The sequence below is a fragment of the Ammospiza caudacuta genome, chromosome 31 (genome assembly GCF_027887145.1).
Source record: "Ammospiza caudacuta isolate bAmmCau1 chromosome 31, bAmmCau1.pri, whole genome shotgun sequence".
Lineage (NCBI taxonomy): Eukaryota > Metazoa > Chordata > Aves > Passeriformes > Passerellidae > Ammospiza > Ammospiza caudacuta.
The window spans coordinates 3,820,768-3,840,386 of record NC_080623.1 but is presented as its reverse complement, the minus strand read 5'-3'; the positions used below and the strand labels follow the sequence as shown (position 1 = coordinate 3,840,386).

General features: G+C 49.9%; 1 protein-coding gene across 1 annotated transcript in view; it reads left to right on the top strand.

Annotated features, from left to right (window-relative positions):
* The first annotated feature begins 734 nt into the window (after positions 1 to 734).
* The window catches only part of IKZF4 (IKAROS family zinc finger 4), a 34,688-nt gene continuing 15,803 nt past the window's right edge, over positions 735 to 19,619 (top strand). Inside the window, exons 1-3 of the mRNA XM_058822106.1 lie at positions 735 to 781; positions 10,458 to 10,583; positions 17,641 to 17,739. Of these exons, the coding sequence (XP_058678089.1) occupies positions 742 to 781; positions 10,458 to 10,583; positions 17,641 to 17,739 (265 nt within the window). The 5' untranslated portion in view covers positions 735 to 741. The remainder of the gene's footprint in view (positions 782 to 10,457; positions 10,584 to 17,640; positions 17,740 to 19,619) is intronic.

The following is a 19,619-nucleotide window of genomic DNA, read 5'->3' as shown; positions in this document are numbered from 1 at the left end:
TAAAATAAAAAATAAAATAAAATAAAATAAAATAAAATAGAATAGAATAAAATCCCTGGAATTCATCCTAGAATATCCTGGAGTTGTTTTTCCTGGGATTTATCGGCAAAAAGTTAAAATAAAATAAAATTAAATTAAATTAAAAAAAAAAAAAAAGAAAATTTTTCCTGTTTTTTATGGGCATTTGGGGCTGGGTTGAACTGGGAATTTACTGGGATTTTATTGGGATTTTACTGGGGTTGAATTGGAATTTAATTGGGGTTTAATTTGGATTTAATTGGGATTTATTTGGGATTTTTCTGGGATTTTTCTGGATTTTTATCCCTCAGGGAGTGAAAAATTCCAATTTTTCCTTCTCATTTTCCCACTGGGAACTGAAAATTCCCAATTTTTCCTTGCTCAGAGATTGAGAAATTCCAATTTTTCCTGCTCAGGGATTGAAAACTTCCAATTTTTTCCTGTTCTTTATCCCACTGGGAACTGAAAATTCCCAATTTTTCCTCTCCCAGGCATTGAGAAATTCCCAATTTTTCCTGGTTTTTATCCCTCTGGGATTGAAAAATTCCCATTTTTTCCTGATTTTTATCCCACTGGGAACTGAAAATTTCCATTTTTTCCCATTTTGTTCCATTTTTTCCCATTTTTTTCCATTTTGTTCCATTTTTTCCCATTTTTTCTCATTTTTTCCATTTTTTTCCCATTTTGTTCCATTTTTTGGTTTTTTGCAGGGGTTCTGCAGCCATGGACGTCGAGGATTGCAGCGGCCGCTCCTACATCACCGGTGAGCCTGGAACCCCCATTTTCCTAAAATTTCCTAAAATTTCCTAAAATTTCCTAAAATTTCCTAAAATTTCCTAATGGGGTGGGAAAAGGGGGAAAATGGGTGGGAAAATGGGGAAAATGGGGTGGGAAATGGGGAAAATGGGGTGGGAAAAGGGGGAAAATGGGGTGGGAAATGGGGAAAATTAGGTGGGAAAATGGGGTGGGAAAATGGGGTTGGAAAAATGGGGAAAATTGGGTGGGAAAAGGGGGTGGGAAAAATGGGGAAAATGGCGAAAATGGGGTGGGAAAAATGGGGAGGGAAAAGGGGGAAATGGGGTGGGAAAATGGGGTGGGAAAAATGGGGAAAACGGGGTGGAAAAATGGGGGTGGGAAATGGGGGGAAATGGGGAAAATGGGGTGGGAAAAATGGGGAAAATGGGGTGGGAAATGGGGAAAATTAGGTGGGAAAAATGGGGTGGGGAAATGGGAAAAATGGGGAAAATGGGAAAAATGGGGTGGGAAAAATGGGGAGGGAAAAGGGGGAAATGGGGTGGGAAAATGGGGAAAATTGGGTGGGAAAAATGGGGTGGGAAATGGGGAAATGGGGTGGGAAAAGGGGGTGGAAAAATGGGGTGGGGAAAGGGGGGAAATGGGGTGGGAAAAAGGGGGTGGGAAAATGGGGAAAATGGGAAAAATGGGGTGGGAAAATGGGTGGGAAATGGGGAAAATGGGGTGGGAAAAGGGGGAAAATGGGGTGGGAAATGGGGAAAATTAGGTGGGAAAATGGGGTGGGAAAATGGGGTTGGAAAAATGGGGAAAATTGGGTGGGAAAAGGGGGTGGGAAAAATGGGGAAAATGGCGAAAATGGGGTGGGAAAAATGGGGAGGGAAAAGGGGGAAATGGGGTGGGAAAATGGGGAAAATTGGGTGGGAAAAAGGGGGTGGGAAATGGGGAAAATTAGGTGGGAAAATAGGGTGGGAAAAATGGGGAAAACGGGGTGGAAAAATGGGGGTGGGAAATGGGGGGAAATGGGGAAAATGGGGTGGGAAAAATGGGGAAAATGGGGTGGGAAATGGGGAAAATTAGGTGGGAAAAATGGGGTGGGGAAATGGGAAAAATGGGGAAAATGGGAAAAATGGGGTGGGAAAAATGGGGAGGGAAAAGGGGGAAATGGGGTGGGAAAATGGGGAAAATTGGGTGGGAAAATGGGGTGGGAAATGGGGGGGAAAATGGGTGGGAAATGGGGAAATGGGGTGGGAAAAGGGGGAAAATGGGTGTGAAAAGGGGGTGGGAAATGCGGTGGGAAAAACGGGGAAAATGGGGTGGGAAAAAGGGGGAAAATGGGGGGGGAAAAGGAGGAAAATGGATGGGAAAATGGGGAAAATTGGGTGGGAAAAAGGGGGTGGGAAATGGGGAAAATTAGGTGGGAAAATAGGGTGGGAAAAATGGGGAAAATGGGGTGGGAAAATGGGGTGGGAAAAATGGGGAGGGAAAAGGGGGAAATGGGGTGGGAAAATGGGAAAAATGGGGTGGGGAAATGGGGTGGGAAAATGGGGTTGGAAAAATGGGGAAAATTGGGTGGGAAAAGGGGGTGGGAAAAATGGGGAAAATGGCGAAAATGGGGTGGGAAAAATGGGGAGGGAAAAGGGGGAAATGGGGTGGGAAAATGGGGAAAATTGGGTGGGAAAATGGGGTGGGAAATGGGGAAATGGGGTGGGAAAAGGGGGAAAATGGGTGTGAAAAGGGGGTGGGAAATGGGGTAGGAAAAGGGGGGAAATGGGGTGGGAAAATGGGTTGGGAAATGGGGAAAATGGGGTGGGAAAAGGGGGAAAATGGGGAAATTGGGGTGGGAAAATGGGGTGGAGCCGGGTCCTAAAGGGGGGAGATCCTGGGATCATCCCAAACCCTGAATCCATCCCAAATCCTGGGTCTGTCCCAAACCCTCCTGATTCCCTGAGTCCATCCCAAATCCCTGAATCCATCCCAAATCCTGAATCTGTCCCAGATCCTTCTGATTGCCTGGATCCATCCCAAATCCCTGATCCATCCCAAATCCTGGGTCCATCCCAAATCCTGAATCCATCCCAAATCCTGAATCCATCCCAAATCCTGAATCCATCCCAAATCCCGAATCCATCCCAAATCCTGGCTCCATCCCAGATTCTTCTGATTGCCTGGATCCATCCCAAATCCCTGATCCATCCCAAATCCTGGATTCATCCCAGATCTCTGAGTCCATCCCAGATCCATCCTGAGCCTCTGGGTCCATCCCAAATCCTGGGTCCATCCCAAATCCCGAATCCATCCCAAATCCTGAATCCATCCCAAATCCTGAATCCATCCCAAATCCTGGGTCCATCCCAGATTCTTCTGATTGCCTGGGTTCATCCCAAATCCCTGATCCATCCCAAATCCTTCTGGATTTCTGGGTCTGTTCCAAATCCCTGGGTCCATCCCGAAATCTTCTGATTCCCTGGATCCTACCTGAGCCCCTGAATCCATCCCAAATCCTGAATCCATCCCAAATCCTGGGTCTGTCCCAAACCCTCCTGATTCCCTGAGTCCATCCCAAATCCCTGGATCCATCCTAAATCCTGGATTCATCCCAAATCCTTCCTGAGCCCCCGAATCCATCCCAAATCCTGAATCCATCCCAGATCCTGAATCCATCCCAAATCCTCCTGATTCCCTGGGTCTGTCCTGGGTCCTTCCTGAGCCTCTGGGTCCATCCCAAATCCCTGATCCATCCCAAATCCTGAATCCATCCCAAATCCTGAATCCATCCCAGATCTCTGGGTCCATCCCAGACCCTTCTGATTGCCTGGATTCATCCCAGATCCCTGATCCATCCCAAATCCTTCCTGAGCCTCTGGGTCCATCCCAAATCCCTGATCCATCCCAGATCCTGAATCCATCCCAAATCCTGAATCCATCCCAAATCCCTGATCCATCCCAAATCCTGAATCCATCCCAAATCCTGGGTCTGTCCCAAATCCTGAATCCATCCCAGATCTCTGGGTCCATCCCTGATCCATCCCAAATCCTGAATCCATCCCAGATCTCTGGGTCCATACCAGACCCTTCTGATTGCCTGAGTTCATCCCAGATCCTTGATCCATCCCAAATCCTCCCTGAGCCCCTGAATCCATCCCAAATCCCTGATCCATCCCAAATCCTGGGTCTGTCCCAAATCCTCCTGATTCCCTGAGTTCATCCCAAATCCCTGGATCCATCCTAAATCCTGGATTCATCCCAAATCCTTCCTGAGCCCCTGAATTCATCCCAGATCCTGAATCCATCCCAAATCCTGAATCCATCCCAAATCCTGAATCCATCCCAAATCCTCCTGATTCCCTGGGTCTGTCCTGGGTCCTTCCTGAGCCTCTGGGTCCATCCCAAATCCCTGATCCATCCCAGATCTCTGGGTCCATCCCAGACCCTTCTGATTGCCTGGATTCATCCCAGATCCCTGATCCATCCCAAATCCTTCCTGAGCCCCTGGATCCTTCCTGAGCCTCTGGGTCCATCCTAAATCCTGAATCCATCCCAAATCTTGAATCTATCCCAGATCCTTCTGATTGACCGGATCCATCCCAAATCCCTGATCCATCCCAAATGCTTCCTGAGCCCCTGAATCCATCCCAAATCCTGAATCCATCCCAAATCCTTCCTGAGCCCCTGGATCCTTCCTGAGCCCCTGAATCCATCCCAAATCCTGAATCCATCCCAGATCCTGAATCCATCCCAAATCCTGAATCCATCCCAAATCCTGAATCCATCCCAGATCTCTGGATCCATCCCAGACCCTTCTGATTGCCTGGATTCATCCCAGATCCCTGATCCATCCCAAATCCTGAATCCATCCCAAATCCTGGGTCTGTCCCAAATCCTCCTGATTCCCTGAGTTCATCCCAGATCCCTGATCCATCCCAAATCCTGGCTTCATCCCAGATCTCTGGATCCATCCCTGATCCATCCCAAATCCCTGCATCCATCCCTGCTGTCTGTTCCCACATTCCCACCCCTCTCCCTCCTCCTCCTCCTCCTCTTCTTCCTCCCCTCTCCCATTCCCAGCCCCATTCCCAGTTCCTGACTTTTGGGGATGCTCCATTTCTCCCTGAAAAATCTGGGATCCCACTAAAACCCTGAGATCCACTGAAATCTGGGATCCCTCCAAACCCCCTGAGCTCCCTCCCTCGTTTCCTCCTCCCTCCCCACATTCCCACATTCCCACATTCCCACATTCCCACATTCCCACATTCCCACATTCCCACATTCCCACATTCCTGTCCCTTCCCTCCTCCTCCCCTCCCCCATTCCCAGCCCCATTCCCAGTTCTGCTTTTTGGGATTGCTCCATTTCCCATCCCCACCCCGCTGCAATCTGGGATCCCACCAAACCCCGAGCTCCTTCCCTCATTCCCTCTTTCCTTCCCACATTCCCACATTCCCACATCCCCTCCTCATTCCCACCCCTCTCCCTCCTCCTCCTCCTCCTCCTCCTCCTCCCCCTCTCCCGTTCCCTGTGGGATTCCCAGTTCTGCTTTTGGATCCACTGAAATTTGGGATCCTGTCCTGCTCCCTCCTCCCTGCCCACATTCCCATTCCCTTTTGGGAATGCCACTAAAATCCCACTAAAACCTGGGACCCCACAGAAATTTGGGTTCTGTCCCTCCTCCCTCCCCACATTCCCACATTCCAGTTCCTCTCCCTCCTCCTGTTTCCTCCCTCTCCCATTCCCAGCCCCATTCCCGGCTCAATTCCCGGCTCCGTTCCCAGTTCCTGCCTTTCGGGAATGCCACTAAAATCCCCCATTTTTCTTGGATTTTTTCCCAATTTGTCTTGGCTTTCCCCCCATTTTCTCTGGATTTTCTGGGATTTTTTTCCCCCCATTTTCCCTGCATTTCCCCATATTTTTCCAGGATTTTCTTTTTTTTTCATTTTCCTGGATTTTTCCCATTTTTCTTGGATTTTCCCCCATTCCCTCCCATTCCCAGCCCCATTCCCACTCTCTGCTTTTTGGGATTGCTCCATTTCCCATCCCCATCCCATTGAAACCCTGGGATCCCACTGAGCTCTGGGATCCCACGCTCGCCCTGAGCCATTCCCACATTCCCTCGTTCCCACATTCCCACATTCCAGCCCCTCTCCCTCCTCCTCCTCCCCGGCCTCATTCCTGATGGAATTCCCACTCCCTGCATTTCGGGCCTCATTTCACATCTCCCATCCCACAGAACTCTGGGCTCCCTCCCTCTCTGCCTCCTCCTTTCCCACATTCCCACATTCCAGCCCTCCTCCTCCTCCCCTCCCGTTGGTTCCCTGTGGGATTCCCAGTTCTGCTTTTGGCCAGGACCGATCCCACTGAAATTTGGGATCCTGTTCTGCTCCCTCCTCCCTGACACATTCCCACATTCCCATTCCCAGCCCCATTCCCAGTTCCCGCTTTTTGGGAATGCCCCATTTTCCATCCCCATCCTGCTGAAACTCTGGGATCTCACTGAAATCTGGGATCCCGCGCTTGCCCTGAGCCGTTCCCACATTCCCACATTCCCAACCCTTCCCTGCTCCTCCTCTCTCCCATTCCCAGCCCCATTCCCAGTTCCTCCCTTTCGGGAATTCCTCATTTCCCATCCCAATCCCACTGAAACCTGGGATCCCACAGAAATCTGGGATCCCTCCCTCCCTCATTCCCTCCTCCCTGCCCACATTCCAAACCCTTCCCTGCTCCTCCTCCTCTCTCCCATTCCTGGAGCAATTCCTGGCTCCGTTCCCGGTTCCATTCCCACTCCCTGCCTTTCGGGAATGCCTCGTTTCCCATTCCAATCCCACTAAAAATCTGGGATCCCACAGAAATCTGCTCTCCCTCCCTCATTTCCTCCTCCCTGCCCACATTCCCATTCCCACATTCCAATCCCTCCCCTGCCCTTCCTCTCCCATTCCCAGCCCCATTCCCAGTTCCCGGCTTTTGGGAATGCCCCATTTCCCATCCCCCATTTCCCATCCCCCATCCCCCATTTCCCATTTCCCATTCCAACCCTGCTAAAACTCTGGGATCCCACTGAAATCTGGGATCCCACGCTTGCCCTGAGCCATTCCCACATTCCAGTTCCCACATTCCAAACCCTTCCCTGCTCCTCCCCTCTCCCATTCCTGGAGCAATTCCCGCTCCCATTCCCGGCTCCATTCCCAGAGCTCCCTTCCCCCTCCCTGCCTTTCGGGAATGCCTCATTTCCCCTTCCAACCCAGCTAAAACTCTGGGATCCCACAGAAATCTGCTCTCCCTCCCTCTGTCCCTCCTCCCTCCCCACATTCCCACATTCCAATTCCTCTCCCTCCTCTTCCTCCCGAGGCCTCATTCCTGGAGCAATTCCCGGCTCCGTTCCCAGTTCCCGGCTTTTGGGAATGCTCCATTTCCCATTCCAATCCCTCTGAAACTCTGGGATCCCACTGAAATCTGGAATCCCACGCTCGCCATTCCCACATTCCAGTTCCTCTCCCTTCCCTTCCCTCCTCCTCCTCCCTTCCTCTCCCATTCCCAGCTCCGTTCCCAGTTCCTGCCTTTCGGGAATTCCTCATTTCCCATTCCAATCCCACTGAAAATCTGGGATCCCACAGAAATCTGGGATCCATCCCTGTGTCCCTCCTCCCTGCCCACATTCCCTCGTTCCCACATTCCCATTCCCACATTCCAATCCCTCCCCTGCCCTTCCTCTCCCATTCCCAGCCCCATTCCCGGCTCCATTCCCAGTTCCCGGCTTTTGGGAATGCCCCATTTCCCATCCCCCATTTCCCATCCCCCATCCCCCATTTCCCATTTCCCATTCCAACCCTGCTAAAACTCTGGGATCCCACTGAAATCTGGGATCCCACGCTTGCCCTGAGCCATTCCCACATTCCAGTTCCCACATTCCAAACCCTTCCCTGCTCCTCCCCTCTCCCATTCCTGGAGCAATTCCCGCTCCCATTCCCGGCTCCATTCCCAGAGCTCCCTTCCCCCTCCCTGCCTTTCGGGAATGCCTCATTTCCCCTTCCAACCCAGCTAAAACTCTGGGATCCCACAGAAATCTGCTCTCCCTCCCTCTGTCCCTCCTCCCTCCCCACATTCCCACATTCCAATTCCTCTCCCTCCTCTTCCTCCCGAGGCCTCATTCCTGGAGCAATTCCCGGCTCCGTTCCCAGTTCCCGGCTTTTGGGAATGCTCCATTTCCCATTCCAATCCCTCTGAAACTCTGGGATCCCACTGAAATCTGGAATCCCACGCTCGCCATTCCCACATTCCAGTTCCTCTCCCTTCCCTTCCCTCCTCCTCCTCCCTTCCTCTCCCATTCCCAGCTCCGTTCCCAGTTCCTGCCTTTCGGGAATTCCTCATTTCCCATTCCAATCCCACTGAAAATCTGGGATCCCACAGAAATCTGGGATCCATCCCTGTGTCCCTCCTCCCTGCCCACATTCCCTCGTTCCCACATTCCCATTCCCACATTCCAATCCCTCCCCTGCCCTTCCTCTCCCATTCCCAGCCCCATTCCCGGCTCCATTCCCAGTTCCCGGCTTTTGGGAATGCCCCATTTCCCATCCCCCATTTCCCATCCCCCATTTCCCATCCCCCATTTCCCATTCCAACCCTGCTAAAACTCTGGGATCCCACTGAAATCTGGGATCCCACGCTTGCCCTGAGCCATTCCCACATTCCAGTTCCCACATTCCAAACCCTTCCCTGCTCCTCCCCTCTCCCATTCCCCGAGCAATTCCCGGAGCTTCATATCCAGTTCCTGCCTTTCGGGAATGCCTCATTTCCCATCCCAATCCCACTAAAAATCTGGGATCCCACTGAAATTTGGGTTCTGTCCCTCCTCCCTTCCCACATTCCCACATTCCAATTCCTCTCCCTCCTCCTGCTTCCTCCCTCTCCCATTCCCAGCCCCATTCCCGGCTCAATTCCCGTCTCTGTTCCCAGTTCCTGCCTTTCGGGAATGCCACTAAAATCCCACTAAAACCTGGGACCCCACAGAAATCTGCTCTCCCTCCCTGTGTCCCTCCTCCCTGCCCACATTCCCACATTCCCATTGCCACATTCCGACATTCCAATCCCTTCCCTTCCCTCCTCCTCCCTTCCTCTCCCATTCCCGGCTCCGTTCCCAGTTCCATTTCCACTCCCTGCCTTTCGGGAATTCCTCATTTCCCATTCCAATCCCACTAAAAATCTGGGATCCCACAGAAATCTGGGCTCCCTCCCTGTGTCCCTCCTCCCTGCCCACATTCCCACTCCTCCTCCTCCTCCTCCCAGCCCCATTCCCAGCTCCATTCCCAGGTCCCGGCTTTTGGGAATGCCCCATTTCCCATTTCCACCCTACTAAAACTCTGGGATCCCACTGAAATCTGGGATGCCACGCTTGCCCTGAGCCATTCCCACATTCCAATTCCCACATTCCAGTCCCTTCCCTCCTCCTCCTCCTCCCCCTCCCTTTCCTCTCCCATTCCCGGTTCCATTCCCGGCTCCGTTCCCAGTTCCTGCCTTTTGGGAATGCCACTAAAATCCCACTAAAATCCCACTAAAACCTGGGATCCCACACAAATCTGCTCTCCCTCCCTTCATCCCTCCTCCCTGCCCACATTCCCACTCCTCCTCCTCCTCCTCCCCGAGCCATTCCCAGCCCCATTCCCGGCTCCGTTCCCAGTTCCTGCCTTTCGGGAATGCCCCATTTCCCATTCCAGTCCCTCTGGAACTCTGGGATCCCACAGATATCTGGGCTCTGTCCCTGTGTCCCTCCTCCCTGCCTCCCCACATTCCCATTCCCACATTCCAAACCCTTCCCTTCTCCTCCTCCTCCTCCTCCTCCCTTCCTCTCCCATTCCCGGCTCCGTTCCCAGTTCCTCCCTTTCGGGAATGCCCCATTTCCCATTCCAGTCCCACTGAAACCTGGGATCCCACAGAAATCTGGGATCCCACAGAAATCTGGGATCTCACAGAAATCTGGGATCCCACTGAAATCTGGGATCCCACAGAAACCTGGGATCCCACAGAAACCTGGGATCTCACAGAAACCTGGGATCTCACAGAAACCTGGGATCTCACAGAAACCTGGGATCTCACACTTGCCCTGAGCCATTCCCACATTCCAATCCCTCCCCCTCCCTTTCCTCTCCCATTCCCGGAGCAATTCCCGGCTCCGTTCCCAGTTCCTCCCTTTCGGGAATGCCACTAAAATCCCACTAAAACCTGGGATCCCACAGAAATCTCCTCTCCCTCCCTTCATCCCTCCTCCCTGGCCACATTCCCACTCCTCCTCCTCCTCCTCCCCGAGCCATTCCCAGCCCCATTCCCGGCTCCGTTCCCAGTTCCCGGCTTTTGGGAATGCCCCATTTCCCATTCCAGTCCCACTAAAACCTGGGATCCCACTGAAATCTGGGATCCCACAGAAATCTGGGATCCCACACTTGCCCTGAGCCATTCCCACATTCCAATCCCTCCCCCTCCCTTTCCTCTCCCATTCCCGGAGCAATTCCCGGCTCCGTTCCCAGTTCCTCCCTTTCGGGAATGCCACTAAAATGCCACTAAAATCCCACTAAAATCCCACAGAAACCTGGGATCCCACAGAAATCTCCTCTCCCTCCCTTCATCCCTCCTCCCTGGCCACATTCCCACTCCTCCTCCTCCTCCCCGAGCCATTCCTGAGCTGGATTTTCCCTGGATTCCAGGAATCTGCTCTTCCTGGAAGGTGAGCGGCTGCGTGCGCCCGGCCAGCGCCGCCCTGCGCCCCGCGGGGATCCCGCGCTGCTTCCCGGGCATCCCCATCCAGGGATCCACGGGCTTCCTCCCGCAAGGTAAACCCCGAAAACCCCCCAAAAACCCCCCTAAAAAACCCCAAATATCCCCCTTAAAAAAACCGACTGGGAGAAAAAGAGATTTCAGGAATTCCCGGCTGGAATGAGGAGGGAGGAGGGAAAAGCGGGAGAGGTTTTTTGGCCACTCCTCCCCCGGGGTGGGATTTAGGGATTTGGGGATTTGGGAGGAGCCGGAGATTCCCGGAGCGCCTCCGGGATTTGGGGATTTGGGGCTGCTGGAATTGTCGGGCTCGGCAGTGGAGCGGGCTGAGAGCGGGATGAGGCTGCAGGAGATTCCTAAAGGTTGGTGCCAAAGGGTTTTTTTGGGATTTTTGGGGATTTGGGATTTGCTTGTGGATAGGCAGAGCTGGAATTTAGTGTTCCTGGAATTCCCTTTTTTATGGGAAAAAGCTTTTAGGGTCGGATAAGATCTGGGTGGGATCGGGGTAAGGATCTGCGAGATTCCTAAAGGTTGGTGCCAGGGAATTTATGGGGTTTTTGGGATTTGCCCCTGGATAACCAGAGATGGAATTTAGTGTTCCTGGAATTCCCTTTTTTATGGGAAAAAGCTTTTGGGGTCGGGTCAGAGCTTTGTGGGATCGGGATGAGGATCTGGGAGATTCCTAAAGGTTGGTGCCAAAGGGTTTTTTTGGGATTTTTGGGGATTTGGGATTTGCTTGTGGATAGGCAGAGCTGGAATTTAGTGTTCCTGGAATTCCCTTTTTTATGGGAAAAAGCTTTTGGGGTCGGATAAGATCTGGGTGGGATCGGGATGAGGCTCTGGGAAATTCCTAAAGGTTGGTGCCAGGGAATTTATGGGGTTTTTGGGATTTGCCCCTGGATAGGCAGAGATGGAATTTAGTGATCCTGGAATTCCCTTTTTTATGGGAAAAAGCTTTTGGGGTCGGGTCAGAGCTTTGTGGGATCGGGATGAGGATCTGGGAGATTCCTAAAGGTTGGTGCCAAAGGGTTTTTTTGGGATTTTTGGGATTTGGGATTTGCTTGTGGATAGGCAGAGATGGAATTTAGTGTTCCTGGAATTCCCTTTTTTATGGGAAAAAGCTTTTGGGGTCGGGTCAGAGCCTTGTGGGGTCGAGACACAGACCCAGGACCATCCCAAAGATTGGTCCCAAGGATTTTTGGGATTTGGGATTTGCCCCTGGATAGGCAGAGATGGAATTTAGTGATCCTGGAATTCCCTTTTTTATGGGAAAAAGCTTTTGGGGTCAGGTCAGAGCCTTGTGGGGTTGGGATGAGGCTGTAGGAGATTCCTAAAGGTTCATGCCAGGGAATTTTTGGGGTTTTTGGGATTTGGGATTTGCCCCTGGATAGGCAGAGCTGGAATTTAGGGATCCTGGAATTCCCTTTTTTATGGGAAAAACCTTTTGGGGTCGGGTCAGAGCTTTGTGGGGTCGGGACACAGACCTGGGATCATCCCAAAAATTGGTGCCAGGGATTTTTAGGATTTTTGATTTTTGGGGTTTGCCTCTGGATAACCAGAGCTGGAATTTAGGGATCCTGAAATTCCCTTTTTTATGGGAAAAAGCTTTTGGGGTCGGGTCAGAGCCTTGTGGGGTTGGGACACAGACCTGGGATCATCCCAAAAATTGGTGCCAGAGATTTTTGGGGATTTTTGGGATTTGGGATTTGCCTCTGGATAACCACAGATAGAATTTTGGAATTCCCCTTTTCCATGGGAAAAAGCTTTTGGGGTCGGATAAGATCTGGGTGGGATTGGGATGAGAAATTCCTAAAAGTTGGTGCCAAAGGATTTTTTTGGGGTTTTGGGGATTTGGGATTTGGATAACCAGAGATGGAATTTTGGAATTCCCTTTTTCCATGGGAGAAACCCCTTGGAGTTGAGTCAGAGCTTTGTGGGGTCAGGATGAGGCTCCAGGAGATTCCCAAGGGATTTTTGGGGATTTTTTTTGGATTTTTTGGGATTTTTTTGGGATTTTTTTGGGATTTGGGATTTGCCCCTGAAATGGTCAGAAATGGGATTTAGGGATGCTGGAATTCCCTTTTTTCTTGGGAGTTTTATCTGATCCAGGTGGGGTCAGGATGAGGCTCTGGGATCGTCCCAGGGATTTTTGGGATTTTTGGGATTTTGGGGATTTTTGGGATTTGCCCCTGGAACAGCTCCAGAGGGGAAATTTGGGAATTTTGGGATTCTGGAATTCCCTGACCAGGCATAGAGGAGTGAGAAATTTGGGAATTTTGGGATTCCCTGTCCAGGGATAGAGCAGTCAGATCCAGCTCCAGGGGGAAATTTGGGAATTTTGGGGGGGATTTGGGAATTGTGGAGAGGGAATTTGGGAATCCTGAAGGGGAATTCAGGGATCCTGGAGAGGAGAAAATTGGGAATTCTGGAGAGGGAAAATTTTGGAATTCTGGAGGGGGATTTAAGGATATTTAGGGATAATTTTAGAGGGGAATTCAGGGATATTTAGGGATAATTCTGGAGGGAAATTTGGGAATCCTAGAGGGGGAATTTGGGAATTCTGGAGGGGAATTTAAGGATAATTTTGGAATGGAATTTAGGGATATTTAGGGATAATTCTTGAGGGGAATTTAGGGATAATTTTGGAGGGGAATTTGGGGATATTTAGGGATAAATCTGGAATGGAATTTGGGGCTATTTAGGATAATTCTGGAGGAGAATTTAGGGATAATTCTGAAGGGGCATTTGGGGATATTTCGGATAATTTTGGAAGGGAATTTAGGGATATTTAGGGATAATTCTGGAGGGGAATTCAGGGATAATTTTAGAGGGGAATTCAGGGATATTTAGGGATAATTTTAGAGGGAAATTTGGGGATATTTAGGATAAATCTGAAGGGGGATTTGGGGATATTTAGGGATCATTCTGGAGGGGAATTCAGGGATATTTAGGGATAATTCTGGAAGGGAATTTGGGGATATTTAGGATAAATCTGAAGGGGGATTTGGGGATATTTAGGATAATTTTGGAGAGGAATTTGGGGATATTTAGGGATAATTCTGGAGGGGAATTCAGGGATATTTAGGATAATCTTGGAGGGGGATTTGGGGATAATTTTGGAATGGAATTTAGGGATAATTCTGAAGGGGAATTCAGGGATATTTAGGGATAATTCTGGAGAGAGATTTGGGGATCCTGGAGGGGAATTCAGGGATATTTAGGGATAATTCTGGAAGGGAATTTGGGGATATTTAGGATAATTTTGGAGGGGATTTTAGGGATAATTTGAAGGGGAATTTGGGGATAATTCTGGAGCAGCATTTAGGGATATTTAGGGATAATTCTGGAAGGGAATTTGGGAATATTTAGGATAAATCTGAAGGGGGATTTGGGGATATTTAGGGATAATTCTGGAGGGGAATTCAGGGATATTTAGGGATAATTCTGGAGGGGAATTCAGGGATATTTAGGATAATTTTGGAGGGGGATTTGGGGATAATTTTGGAATGGAATTTAGGGATAATTCTGAAGGGGAATTCAGGGATATTTAGGGATAATTCTGGAGAGAGATTTGGGGATCCTGGAGGGGAATTCAGGGATATTTAGGGATAATTCTGGAAGGGAATTTGGGGATATTTAGGATAAATCTGAAGGGGGATTTTAGGGATAATTCTGAAGGGGAATTTGGGGATAATTCTGGAGCAGGATTTAGGGATATTTAGGGATAATTTTGGAGGAGAATTCAGGGATATTTAGGATAATCTTGGAGGGGAATTTGGGGATAATTTTGGAATGGAATTTAGGGATAATTCTGAAGGGGAATTCAGGGATATTTAGGAATAATTCTGGAAGGGAATTTGGGGATAATTCTGGAGGGGAATTCAGGGATATTTAGGGTAATCTTGGAGGGGAATTCAGGGATAATTCTGGAGGAGAACTTGAGGACATTTAGGGATAATTTTAGAGGAGGATTTCGGGATCCTGGAGGGGAAATTTAGTAATTCTGGAATTCCCAAGCCGGGCAAACCCAACCCTTTAAAAAATCCCAAATTTTCCTGAGGATTCTGCCCTGGCCCATCGGGAATTTCCCGGCCTGGCCCCCCCGGCTGCCCCGGGCTCGACATTCCCAACATTCCCCAGGAGTGGGAACGGCTCCTCCCGACCTTTCCCAGGCTTTTCCCGGGAATTTGGGAATTTTCCAAGCCCTCCCTTCCCCCTCAGGAGGCTTTGGGAATGTTTGGGAAACTCCCGGGGAGATTTTTCCCCGAGCCAAAAATTCCAGCTGGGCCGGAAAAGTTTGGAAATCTCATTCCCAGCTGCTGCAGGGGGAATTTTCCATCCCAAAATTCCGATTGTTCCCACGGCGGGGTGGGGGAGGGGAGGGAGGGGGAGGGGATTTGGGAGCGGGAGGGGAAGGGGGAGGGGATTTGGGGTGGGGGATTTGGGATTGGGGGAACTGGGGTGGGGGATTTGGGATTGGAGGATTTGGGATTGGGGGATTTGGGGTGGGGGATTTGGGATTGGGGGATTTGAGATTGGGGGCTTTGGGATTGGGGGATTTGGGGTGGGGGATTGGGGAATTTGGGGTGGGGGATTTGGGATTTGGGGGATTTGGGATTGGGGGATTTGGGGTGGGGGATTTGGGGTGGGGGCTTTGGGATTGGGGGATTTGGGGTGGGGGCTTTGGGATTGGGGGATTTGGGGTGGGGGATTGGGGAATTTGGGGTGGGGGATTTGGGATTGGGGGCTTTGAGGTGGGGGATTTGGGATTGGGGGATTTGGGATTGGGGGATTTGGGGTTGGGGAGGGGATTTGGGGTGGGGGATTTGGGGTGGGGGATTTGGGGTGGGGGATTTGGGATTGGGGGATTTGGGGTGGGGGATTTGGGATTGGGGGATTTGGGGTTGGGGAGGGGATTTGGGGTGGGGGATTTGGGGTGGGGGATTTGGGATTGGGGGATTTGGGGTGGGGGGTTTGGGGTATTTGGGGTGGGGGATTGGGGAATTTGGAATTGGGGAGGGAAATTTGGGATTTGGGGTGGGGGATTTGGGATGGGGGATTTGGGGTATTTGGGGTTTGGGATGGGGGAATTTGGGGTGGGGGGTTTGGGGTGTTTGGGGTTTGGGATTGGGGAATTTGGAATTGGGGAGGGAAATTTAGGATTTGGGGTGGGGGCTTTGGGATTGGGGGATTTAGGGTGGGGGATTTGGGGTGGGGGGATTTGGGGTTGGGGAGGGAAATTTGGGATTTGGGGTGGGGGGATTTGGGATTGGAGGATTTGGGAAGGAAATTTGGGGTGGGGGCTTTGGGATTGGGGGATTTGGGATCCGAATTTGGGATTGGGGAACTGGGGAGGGGATTTGGGATGGGGGCTTTGGGATTGGGGGGTTTGGGATCGCAGTTTGGGATTTGGGAATTCGGGAGGGAATTTGGGGTTGGGGAGGGGATTTAGGATGGGGGAATTTGGGGCATTTGGGGTTTGGGATGGGGGAATTTGGGATTGGGGAGGGAAATTTGGGGTGGGGGCTTTGGGATTGGGGAATTTGGGATTGGAGTTTGGGACTGGGGGATTTGGGATTGGGGAGGGGATTTGGGGGGGGCTTTGGGATTGGGGGATTTGGGGTGGGGGGTTTGGGATTTGGGATTGGGGAAGGAAATTTGGGGTGGGGGGATTTGGGATTGGAGGATTTGGGATCAGAATTTGGGATTGGGGAACTGGGGAGGGGATTTTGGGTGGGGGAGGGAAATTTGGGGTGGGGGATTTGGGATTGGGGGATTTGGGATCAGAATTTCGGATTTGGGAATTCGGGAGGGAATTTGGGGTGGGGATTTGGGATTGGGGAGGGAAATTTGGGATTTGGGGTGGGGGGATTTGGGATTTGGGATCAGGAATGGGGGAAATTCCCAATTCCAGGAGGAATTTGGGATTGGGAATGGGGCGGGGAAATTCTCAATTCCAGGGCTGGAAATGGGGAGGAATTCTCAATTCCAGGGGGGATTTGGGATCAGGAATGGGGCAGGGAATTTCCCAGTTCCAGGGGGAATTTGTGATCAGGAATTGGGGGAAATTCCCAAATCTGGGTAAGGAAATGAGGGGAGGAATTCCCAGTTCCATGGGGGAATTTGGGATCAGGAAAATTCCCAATTCCAGGGGGGATTTGTGATCAGGAATGGGACAGGGAAATTCCCAGTTCCAGGAGGAATTTGGGATCAGGAATGGGACAGGGAAATTCCCAAATCCAGGGCGGAAAATGGGAGGAGGGAATTCCCAATTCCAGAGGGAATTTGGGATCAGGAATGGGGGAAATTCTCAATTCCAGAGGGAATTTGGGATCAGGAATGGGACAGGGAAATTCCCAATTCCAGGAGGAATTTGGGATCAGGAATGGGACAGGGAAATTCCCAATTCCAGGGCTGGAAATGGGGAGGAATTCTCAATTCCAGGGGGGAATTTGGGATTGGGAATGAGGGGAAATTCTCAATTCCAGAGGGAATTTGGGATCAGGAATGGGACTGGGAAATTCCCAAATCTGGGTAAGGAAATGGGGGGAGGAATTCCCAATTCCAGGGGGGATTTGGGATCAGGAACTGGGGGGAAATTCCCAAATCTGGGTGTGGAAATGGGGTGGGGAAATTCCCAAATCCAGGGGGGAATTTTGGATCAGGAATGGGGGAAATTCCCAGTTTCAGAGGGAATTTTGGATTGGGAATGGGGCGGGGAAATTCCCAGTTCCAGGAGGAATTTGGGATCAGGAATGAGGGAAATTCCCAAATCCAGGGCTGGAAATGGGGAGGAATTCTCAGTTCCAGGGGGCAATTTGGGATTGGGAATGGTGTGGGGAAATTCCCAATTCCAGGGGGATTTGGGATCAGGAATGGGGGAAATTCCCAAATCCAGGGCTGGAAATGGGGAGGAATTCTCAGTTCCAGAGGGATTTTGGGATCAGAAATGGGGGAAATTCCCAATTCCAGGGGGAATTTGGGATCAGGAATGGGACAGGGAAATTCCCATTTCCAGGGGGGTCTCGGCCCCAGCCCAGCAGGGCTCAGTTTGGCAGCCCCAGGCTCCATCCCCAGCCAATCCCATCAGGATTTTTGGGTTTTTGTTCTCCCCAGGCCGTGGGGATTCCCCCCTGGAGCAGGAATTCCACTCGGCCGTGGGGGGAGGGGCAGCACGGAGCCCCCCCAGCCCCCGCTCGTCCCCACGCTCCCCTGGTGAGTACCCAGCACCCCCAGAATGGCCCCAAAATGTTCCCTGAATGTCCCCAAAATATTCCCTGAATGTCCCCAAAATGTCCCCAAAATATTCCCTGAATGTCCCCAAAATATTCCCTGAATGTCCCCAAAATATCCCCAAAATATTCCCTGAATGTCCCCAAAATATTCCCTGAATGTCCCCAAAATATCCCCAAAATATTCCCTGAATGTCCCCAAAATATCCCCAAAATATTCCCTGAATGTCCCCAAAATATTCCCTGATTTTCCCCAAAATGTCCCCAAAATATTCCCTGAATGTCCCCAAAATATTCCCTGAATGTCCCCAAAATATTCCCAAGTTATCCCCAGAATACCCCCAAGATATCCCCAAGATATTCCCAAAATATTCCCAGAATATCCCCAAAATGTTCCCAAAATATTCCCTGAAAGTCCCCAAAATGTCCCCAAAATATTCCCTGAATGTCCCCAAAATATTCCCTGAATATCCCCAAAATGTCCCCAAAATATTCCTTGAATGTCCCCAAAATATCCCCAAAATATTCCCTGAATGTCCCCAAAATATTCCCTGAATGTCCCCAAAATATTCCCAAGTTATCCCCAGAATACCCCCAAGATATCCCCAAGATATTCCCAAAATATTCCCAGAATATTCCCAGAATATCCCCAAAATGTTCCCAAAATATTCCCTGAATGTCCCCAAAATGTCCCCAAAATATTCCCTGAATGTCCCCAAAATATTCCCTGAATGTCCCCAAAATGTCCCCAAAATATTCCCTGAATATCCCCAAAATATTCCCTGATTTTCCCCAAAATGTCCCCAAAATATTCCCTGATTTTCCCCAAAATGTTCCCAAATATTCCCTGATTTTCCCCAAAATGTCCCCGAAATATTCCCTGATTTTCCCCAAAATATTCCCAAGCTATCCCCAGAATACCCCCCAGATATCCCCAAGATATTCCCAAAATATTCCCAGAATATTCCCAGAATATCCCCAAAATGTTCCCAAAATATCCCCAAGATTTTGGGATGGGATCAATCCTAAATTTTGGGATTTCAATCCCAAACTCCAGAATTTCAATCCCTAACTGAGATTTAAATGGGATCAACCCCAAAATTTGGGATTTAAATGGGATCAATCCCAAATTTGAGGATTTAAATGGGATCAACCCCAAACTCTGGGATTTAAATGGGATCAATCCCAAATTTGGGATTTAAATGGGATCAACCCCAAACTTTGGGATTTAAATGGGATCAATCCCAAATTTGGGGATTTAAATGGGATCAATCCCAAACTCTGGGATTTAAATGGGATCAATCCCAAATTTGGGATTTAAATGGGATCAATCCCAAATTTGAGGATTTAAATGGGAACAACCCCAAAATTTGGGATTTAAATGGGATCAATCCCAAAATTTGGGATTTAAATGGAATCAATCCCAAACTTTGGGATTTAAATGGGATCAACCCCAAACTCTGGGATTTAAATGGAATCAATCCCAAACTTTGGGATTTAAATGGGATCAACCCCAAACTTTGGGATTTAAATGGGATCAATCCCAAATTTGGGGATTTAAATGGGATCAATCCCAAATTTGAGGATTTAAATGGGATCAATCCCAAAATTTGGGATTTAAATGGGATCAATCCCAAAATTTGGGATTTAAATGGAATCAATCCCAAAATTTGGGATTTAAATGGGATCAATCCCAAACTCTGGGATTTAAATGGAATCAATCCCAAACTTTGGGATTTAAATGGGATCAACCCCAAACTTTGGGATTTAAATGGGATCAATCCCAAATTTGAGGATTTAAATGGGATCAATCCCAAATTCTGGGATTTAAATGGAATCAATCCCAAATTTGGGGATTTAAAT